Genomic DNA, 8,868 nt, shown 5'->3' on the forward strand with positions numbered 1-8,868 from the left:
CTGCCTGATCCTCCTGACCACACACACACACACACACACACACACACACACACACACACTTGCTCATACTTGCTCTTTAACTCCGGAAAGGTAAACCCATTTAATCTCCTTAAGAAAGCCCACTCTGGAATTGGCACCTGCCCAACCAGGGAAGGTCTACAAGATTTCCTCGGAGACCCTGTGAATCTTTGGGGCCCTCTGCTGCTGCCCCAGCACCTGGCCCACTCCTCTCCCTGGCCTGACCTTGTCCGCCAGGAGGTGGGCTCCCAGACTCCTGACCAGCGATCTGCTTCAGTGGATTAGTGTGGGTGTGTGTTGGAACAAAACAACCCCAAATGTATAATGGCACAAACATAATAGAAGTTTATGTCTCTTTCCTATAAAATTCAAAATGGGTGAGTCTTCATTGCTCAGGATGGAGAAGCTCCTGGGTCCTACCAGGTTCTTCTGATTAGTGGGTACGCTCCTCCAAGCAGCGCTTCAGGAACCCAGACTCCTTCTACCTTGTGACTCTGCCATCTTCAACACGTGGCCCTCAAGGTCACTGTAAGCTGTGCATCAGGCTGGGCAGAGGGATCACAGAACTCAGAGGAGCATGCAGGGGTTTGAGGGGGTGCACATGTGCACACATTCCATTGGTCAGAATTCCGTCACATGCCCCCACCTAATTGCAAAGGAGGCTAGGAAATGCTGTCTGGCTTCATGCCCCAGAAGAAGAAGAATTGAGCTTAGTGCCCAGCCAGCCAGTTTCCATCACAGACCCCCAGCTCCATCTCCGCCACCGGCTTCTGGCCTTCCCATGCCTCTCCTTTCTCTTATACCCATCCTGGCCTCGGCCCTCCCCACCCCATCCTCCTACCTTGCCCTTAGGTCCCCTGTCCTGCAGCTTCCTCTGGCCACAAGTCAACAACCAAGAAAGGACCAGTCCCGGCAGGTCAGAGAGGCACACAGAGCAGGTTTATTCCTCATGAGTTTACACAACCAGCACACGGAGCAGAAGGTAAGAGTGCAGACAGCTTGGGGTGAGGGCGGAGGGCCTCTCCGGCCACTCTCTCTCTGGTCCAGCAGCCTAGGCACGCAGCAGGTATTAAACATGGGGAGCTGTGGCCCCACAGTCCACGTGAGCAGTAGCAGAAAGGAGGCTGGGGGGTGGGGGTGGAGGGGATAAGACCCAGCCCTGCTGGAGGGGGTGGGGAAGAGCCACCAGAACTCAGGTCTCTTTGGCTCTTTGAAATGAAATCACCCCTCCTTCCTTGCACTTCCCCCTTCCCCCGGCTGGCTAGCTGTTCCTGCAGAGTGGTACTAAAGGAGCTCCCAGCAGTAGCTTGAATGGGGGAACAGGATACAGCAAAAGAAATACTACCCTGGCAGGGGGCATCTGGGACCCAGAGGAGGTCATCTCTCCTGTCCTCAGTGGTTCCCTTGACTACCTGCTCCCACTCCCTGGGATTCTACCACAAAGGCTAACAAAGTCCCTCCTCTTGTGAAAGGCAAAGGCCCCTGGGAGAGAAAAGCATGGAAGGCAGGCAAAACGGAAAGGTGTCCGCAGCTCTGCCCCCCACTCCCCTGCTTGGCCTAGGCCCACCTGACGAGGGCGGCTGACAAGCACCCGTGCGATCAGAGCTCCCCACCTTCCCAGCCCCATGCCACGTCTGTGATCAAACACTGCTCTTCTCCTAGTGGAGAAGGGGATGCCAGAGGGAAAGAAGGCAGGCAAGGAAGAGGCTACTAGGGGTGCAGGGAAATCCCCTTGTGGAAGGAAAAGCCACCCCCATCTACAGTTGGAGGTGAGGGGGACAGAGACCCAGTCCTGCTCTGTCACCTCCCAGGACAGCCAAGGGGATAAGGACCAAGATGCAGGGAGGCCTAAGGGAGCCTGGGCTGCCACAGACACAGAGGAACAGGCAGACACAAACAGATGGCAGCCGCCAGGTGGAGGACCCCGGGGAAAGGGCCGCGCCTCTTATTCGCCATCCCAGCCTCGACTCATGGCCTGTACCACGGCCCCGTAGAGCTGGCTCCAGGCGGCCCGCATGGCTGGTGTGAACGCAGGGCCCAGGCACTTCTCCAACATGTAGAGCAGGGACTCCCCCACCGTCTGCAGAGGCAAGAGGCACCTTGTCATTCCTGAAGGCGGGGAGGCATTGCTTCATTCCACAGGTGAGATAACGGAGGCCCGGACCCTTCTTGTCTCCTGCACGGGGTCCATGCTTCCCAAGCAGGATTCTGCCCCAATCCTTGGGTACCATAGGGGACCCACCTTTCCCCCTAAATCTGAGGCTTTATAGTGACTGAAGTATTTCGCTCCATTCCCAGCCTTTAAAGCACCCTACGACTGGGGCTAAGGCCTTGCCTGGGAGCCCCCAGCCTAGAGAAAGCAAAGTCATTGCCTCCAGGCCTCCATTTCGTCTTCTGCAAGGCTTCACTCATGGTATTAAGAGCCCAGACTCTGCGACTAGACAGACCAGGGTTCACTTGCTTATTCTACCGTTTATGAGCTGTGTGGCCTTGAGCAAATTTTGTGACCTCTCTGAGCCTCAGTTGCTTCTTCAGTTAAACAGGGAAAGTAAAAATTCCAACTCATTGGATTGCTGGGACAAGCAAATGAGATCATCTACAGAAAGCTCTTAGCACAGCATCTGTATACAGTAGGACTTCAAGAATAATAATGGCTCTCATTTGTTATTGTTAGAACAAAATACAGTTTACTTAATCCACAGATATTTACTGACATACTGAAATATTTACTGAAGATCCAGAAGATCCACTAAATACCAGGCACTGTGGCAGTGCTCAAGACAGGACAAGACTAACTCTGTCCCTTCCTCTGGGTGCTGACCATCTGGCGAGGGAAGGGGACTCTGGGGTAGACTGTCACGTCGGCAGCCTCCAGTGAACCACACCTCGAGGATTCACGCCCACTGAGTGGGGTCGCTCCACCCTGAGCGGTCACCAGGAGGGATGCAAGCAGGGGCTGGAAGAGGACAGGCACGCTGGGGCTCTGCCCTCTGGGAATCCAGCCGCCACTCTGCAAAGACGCTCAGAGATGCCACCGAGTAACGAGACTCCACAGGGAAAGAGATCCTGAAGGATGACAGGCCATCCTGGATGCAGCAGCCCAGCTGAGCCCCCAGCTGAGTGCAGTACATGAGAGCCTCCAGGCCCGCCATGTGGAACAAAAGCACTGCCCCCACTGAACCCAGAGAAAGGAGCAATCCTTTGCTTGGGATGGTTTTATACACAGCGATAGGAAACCAAGCAGACTGGCTAATCCCAGGGGCTCTTAAACTTTCCATGGTTCTAAGAAAAGCCACAACAGGGAAGAAAAATTGGAGGCTCAGAGAGGTCAAGGCAGTGCCAAGGGTCACACAGCACGGAAGTACCAGTTGCAGCCCACCAGCCCTAGTCATCTGAGGGTGTGGGAATGGGGAGAAAGAACAGATGGACAGGGAGGACTGGGAGCATGGTGGCCTCGGGTCAGGAAGTGCCTCTACCCACCGAGAAGGAGCTGAGCTTCACACCCACTGCACGGTGCTTCTTGCCCAGGCTGGCAAGGTAGTCCTCCAGCGAGGACAGATCCTCTACATTGGTCACTGCAGTGTCAATCACGAGCATCACCTGCCAAGGCCAAGGCAGCAGTGAACCGGAGAGGCCAGAGCAATCCCACCTGCTCACAACCATAGTCCAGAACCTGGGGAGTCCCAACCTAGAGTAGGACAGGTCCACCAGGACCTTGTATTCCAGGATCTGGAAATGCAAGGCCACGGGGCATCTGGCTGGCTTCATTGGTGGAGCATGTGACTCTTGATCTCGGGGTTGTAAGTTCAAGCAGCAGGCTGGGTGTACAAATAACTTTAAAAAATAAGATAAAATCTTAACAAGAAAGAAAGGGAAGGAGGAAAGGAGGGAAGGAAGGAAGGAAGGAAAAGAAAAGAAATGCAAGGCAATCTGTGCCTACATAGAGTAGGCACTCAACATGTGGCCAGACTACTACTAGTGTTATACTGTGAAGGCAGCTCCTCTCCTCTGAGGGTCTCAGGGCCCACAACATGGCTGGGACGGTGCTGTCTGCCCCGGCTGAGGAGAAACTGAGGCACTCTGAGAGTCATGAGCCTCTAAGGGAACCCCTAGTGGATCAGTGCCAACGCTGAGGGCAAGGGGGGAGCAGGGACAAGTTGGCCAAGGCAGAAGTAACCTCCCCTAGCCCGAGTCTCCCATTCTGTCCTGGGAGGACCTTCTCCTGGGTCTCCAGGCTGCTCCACCTCCGCCTCACCTTCCTGATGTGGTCCAGGAACTCTGGGGATGACAGGCAGTCCTCCGGGCTGGAGAACTGGCGGCAGTTATACTGGAAGAGCGGCAGCAGATCAGGCTCCAGGTCAAACAGCCTGTGGGGGGAGGCCAGGCATCAGCCCCAGGAGCCCTGGGGGCCCAGCGGTGCTGGGCTGGGGGTAGGGAGGCAGGGATTCAGCTGGAAGCCAGAACACACCCTCCAACCTGGCACTGACCCCGTTGCCAGCTCTGCGGACACCCCTTTCCCACCTCTCTCACCAGCCCGTGGGGCACCCTGAAAAGAACAATGAGTCCCTAGGCCACTCATAGGACCCGGCATACAGCAGCCCCTCTATAAACAGTTCAGAGGGCTGGGAGAGGAAGGAGTCCTCAAATAGGAAAGCCCTTCTCTGTCTCTTCCCTTCTCTGTCTCTGTCTCTCTCTCTCCCTTCCACTCTTGATCAGAACCTTCTAGTCTCATCATGTCTGTAGGGGCTTGGGCCAGTGATGACAAACTATTAAGAACTCCTTACACTTACTGGACATTGAGTACTTTACATGTGGTTAACTTACGGATCCCTCACACTCCTAAGCAGTAGGTATAACTGTTATCCCAGTCTTACAGAGGAGGAAACAGAAGCCCAGAGAGTTTAAGTAAGCTTCCTGTGATCACACAGCTTGGAAGTAGCAGAACCACAGAGGGTCCCTAAACCCACGGAGAAAACCGTGGCACAAGCAGAAGCTATCAGTCCCTTCTGAGAGGGCTTATTGGGCTTTTGCGCAGCCCTGCGAATGCATTCCCCCTTGGGGAGGAGGTTTTGCAAAAGCCTTCTCAGGAGTTCTGAGCTGGCTTTGGGAGCCAAACTCCTGAGAAACCATGGTGACAGACCATTGCCTCTGCAGATGGCTGAGGGGTTACCTAGAGACTCTCGGGGTAAGGCTGGAGACTGACCTCCCTTCCCCTTGGGGTCTGCGCACCCCTGTCCTGCACGGTGATCCATGGGGGTCTTATCATCCCTGCCCTGGCGGTTCTCCCGTCCTAGCCCGGTCCTTCCCTGGGAAAGGTTTGCCCTTCTGCTGGCTGCTGGCAGTGTGCACCCCTAGGGCCTGGACCGTGCCCTCCCTTCGGGAGCCCCAGCACAGCCTCCCCGCCTGAGCCCTCGGGGGGGGGGGGGTACACTTCAGGCACCACCCAAGGACTGAGCACTAAGGAGCCGAGCCAGGGAAGGGGCGCAGCACGGGGAGCAGCGCCTGCTGGCCGGAGTGGAAGGAGATCCGCCGGGGAGGACCCCCGCCCGTCCCCGGAGAGTCGCCGTAAGCGCGTCCACCGCTGGAGGTGGGAGGTGGGAGGTGGGGAGGTGTGGAGCCCAGGAGGGGCTGCGCCACCCGTCGCTGCGCTCGCTCCTCTGGCGCACATCTGGAAGGGCCCCGGCGCCAGGGCAGCGGGCCAACCTTCCCTCCCCTTCCGGACCCTTCCTGTTCAGCCGCCGGGAATCCATTTCTGGCAAGGCACCCCGCCACCCGCACCCCCGGGGCGCTCGGGGAGCCCTCACCTGGCGAACAGCACGGTGCCGTGCTCCAGCGGGCTGCGGCTCACCGCCCGCCAGCTCTGCCGGATCAACTCGGGCTCCGGGCGCTCCATGGTCGCCCGGGGACGCGGGACGCGAGGCTGGGACCCTCGGGGCGCGGGCACCGTCACCGCACGTGCCGCGCCATCTCCGCGGCGACGCGGGCCACTCTGCACCCCCGTACGGCGCCCCCCGCGCCGGGCGGGGGCCTACCACCGCTCCCTCCCCGCCCCAGGTGGAGGCGTCCCGCCGTGCCCGCCCGGCTGGCGCTTCCGGGGACCCCGCTCTGGCCGCTGCGCCCTGCGCCCCGCGGCTCCGACAGCGCCCCGCCCCGCGCCGCCCGGCCCGGGCGCTTTAAAGCAACCGCGGCCCCCGCCCCCCTCCGTCCGTCAAGGCGCTCATCTCTGGGCAACCGGCTGTGGCCAGGGACGGCCTGGTGGCCCGGGAAACGCCTGGGCTTCAGAGCTTCACAGAAATCGTCAAGCCTCTCTGGGCCTCAGTTTTTCATCCGGAAACTGGTGATGATTCCACCACTTGCTGGTTAGGGCACTAGCTGAACTTGACCGCGTTAGGTAGGCTCTGCGCGTGCCACCTCTCTGCAAGCTTTCCTCAGGTGCTACCTGGAGGCATTAGAGTTCGCCACCCCCTTGGCACAGGTTCTCCTTCCTTCTGCTCCCACATGGGGACGGGGATGCCGAGCACCTGCCTGTGTGACCAGGCTGAGGCTGGAGAGGCCCTCTGCCCGACTCTGGGTCTGACCGAAGCATCCCCCACCTCCACCTCCAACCCCTGTCCCTGCACCCCAGGGCTCTCACATCTTAGGGCCAGGGCCAGGACCGCCCCCATTTCCAGTCAGGCCTGGGGTACTTCTTCTTCTTCCTTTTTTTTTTTTTTTTTAAGATTATTTATTTATTTGACAGACAGAGATCACAAGTAGGCAGAGAAGCAGGCAGAGAGAGAGGGGGGGAAGCAGGCTCCCCACTGAGCAGAGAGGCCGATGCAGGGCTAGATCCCAGGACCCTGAGATCATGACCTGAGCCAAAGGCAGAGGCTTAACCCACTGAGCCACCCAGGCGCCCCAGGCCTGCAGGTTCTTGAGACAGCTCCAGTCTGGTCGAAGCTCTGCTTGGCCAGGGCCAGGTCTAGGACCCTGCAGCTGGGACCACTGCAGTACCTGGATATCCAGGGAGCTAAATTCCAGCACTCTACTATTCCACGATTTTCAATAGACTTTTAAAAATTTTAATAGAAGTACTATTTTGTTCTTTCAGTTGAAGTTCAGATAGTAGAATCTCATGCTTGTCATTCAGGGTATGAAGCTGACCACCTGTTACACCCAAGCTTGATTCTTTCTTTTTTTTTTTTTAAGGAGGTGGGGGAGGGGCAGCAGGAGAGAGACAGGCTCCCCACTGAGCAAGGAGCCCCACACCAGGACCCTGAGATCATGACCTGAGCCCAAAACCAAGTTGGAGGCTTAACTGACTAAGCCACCCACGTGCCCCAAAGCCTTTTTCTTTCAAGCATGAAAGTTCCTCTGGCCCAGGGCTAGTCACCCAGGCTTTGGAGAGCCAAACCCCCATTTATCCTTCATTATTTCCAGTCTCTGAGCCCAGCTCCTCTCGGCCTCCTTGCTTCTCTCTTTCAGTGTCCTCAGTAAGGGGGTCGGGTAGTGGGATCTCAAGGAGCCTTTCAGCCCACCTCCTTTGGCTCATGGATACAAGATGGTATTCGGGCCAGGGGTCATGAACAGGCTGAGGCTCCATGCCCAGGAATTTGGAATATACCTTATTCCTTTCTTCCCCATCTCCCCACACACCTCTGGGGTCTCTGCGCTGAGCAGGAGAGCAAGGGTAAGGCAACCTGGCTTTTGTCCGAAAGAGTTCAAGATCCCCGAGTAAGAGCACAAAGGGACTGGAGGCAAAAGGGAGAGGAAAGCTAGGTTACTCGGGGGCTGGATTTCTCATTCAGTATCCATGACCCTGCAGCCAGGTCAGCAGGTCTTGGGGGGAAGGCCACATAGGTCTCCGGTGACTTCCACCTTTCAGTGCCCAGATGCCCTGTGCCTTGTGCATGTCACCTGGCTATCTAAGGCCTCCCACCCCACTCAGGGTGCACATCCTGGCAAGAGTCTACACTGGGGACCTTCTTGCCTCCTTTCCCCTTTGGACAGGGTCTGGGTCTGGTAAGTTAATGGCAGCTAATGGCTTTAGCTGGTAAGTGGTAGAGGCAGCACTCACTCTTGTCTCAAGGCAGGAGGAGGGGGCTCAGGGCGCTGTCATCTCTGCTTCCCTGGAAAAAGGACCTGAGAACCTGGCTGGGCCTGAGCAGGGCCGGGAGGAGGGAGAGTGTTCCGACCAGGAGACAGAGGGTCTGAGTCTGTGTCGGAGGGCTGAAGAAGTCACAGGAGCTCCTATGGTTGCCTGGCATCTGCCCATGACCTGGTAGCAGGTTCTAGTGGAGGCAAGGGGAGTGCTGTTCTAGAGCCAATGCTCACTGACGTGGAGCTGGCGACAGGAACAGAGCCAGCGTCCACTGGGCCATCTGGTCCCAACTCTTTGCAAGGGTCTTTACATCATTCACTCTTCATCCTCACCAGACCACTATTGAGGAGGTACCATTTGTTGTCCTCTGGTTACATGGAGGAAACAGAAGCCCAGGGGTGTGGTCACGTGTCCCAGATCCCACGGATGTACACGGCAGGGCCGGGATTTGCCCTCAAGTCTGATTCCAGCCCATTCTCCATGCCCCTGTGCTCCACTGCCTCCTCCACTCTGGTGGACTATGAGCAAGAGCTGTGTCCACAGTTGAGAAAAAGCCAAGGGCCCTGGGTCTGGGTCAGTGGTGTCCCCGAGCTGGCTCTTTGGTGGCCTCAGAGAGCCAGCTGTACACAGCTAGCTTTCCAAAATCTCACACAGTGACATCAGGATGGTAGCCTGAAATGGGCCATGGTGGGAGTATTTACACCATGGAAACTGGCAAGTGCCACCTCTCAGGGCTCTTTTTCCCCGAGACGACTGGGCTGGGTCCAGCA

The 8,868-nt window shown here is 57.3% G+C and overlaps 1 protein-coding gene across 1 annotated transcript; it reads right to left on the reverse strand.

The window, feature by feature from the left end:
• Nucleotides 1-935: 935 nt before the first annotated feature.
• On the reverse strand, nucleotides 936-5,911 carry NGB (neuroglobin). The gene is made up of 4 exons (XM_044231249.1): nucleotides 5,823-5,911; nucleotides 4,274-4,385; nucleotides 3,499-3,618; nucleotides 936-2,098 (listed from the first exon to the last, which is right to left on the reverse strand). Exons 1-4 carry the CDS (start codon nucleotides 5,909-5,911, stop codon nucleotides 1,964-1,966), a joined length of 456 nt encoding a protein of 151 aa, XP_044087184.1. The 3' UTR covers nucleotides 936-1,963.
• Between the last annotated feature and the right edge of the window lie 2,957 nt (nucleotides 5,912-8,868).

The sequence above is a fragment of the Neovison vison genome, chromosome 13 (genome assembly GCF_020171115.1).
Source record: "Neovison vison isolate M4711 chromosome 13, ASM_NN_V1, whole genome shotgun sequence".
In the NCBI taxonomy this organism is placed as follows: Eukaryota; Metazoa; Chordata; class Mammalia; order Carnivora; family Mustelidae; genus Neogale; species Neogale vison.

Bases quoted from the DNA above. Each gene is read 5' to 3' on its own strand.
- NGB (XM_044231249.1), bottom strand. From the start codon at position 5,911: ATGGAGCGCCCGGAGCCCGAGTTGATCCGGCAGAGCTGGCGGGCGGTG. The intron at 4,386-5,822 runs GTGAGGGCTCCC...CTCCCCCCACAG, and splicing joins GGCACCGTGCTGTTCGCCAG to GCTGTTTGACCTGGAGCCTG. The intron at 3,619-4,273 runs GTGAGGCGGAGG...TGGCCTTGGCAG, and splicing joins TCCTGGACCACATCAGGAAG to GTGATGCTCGTGATTGACAC.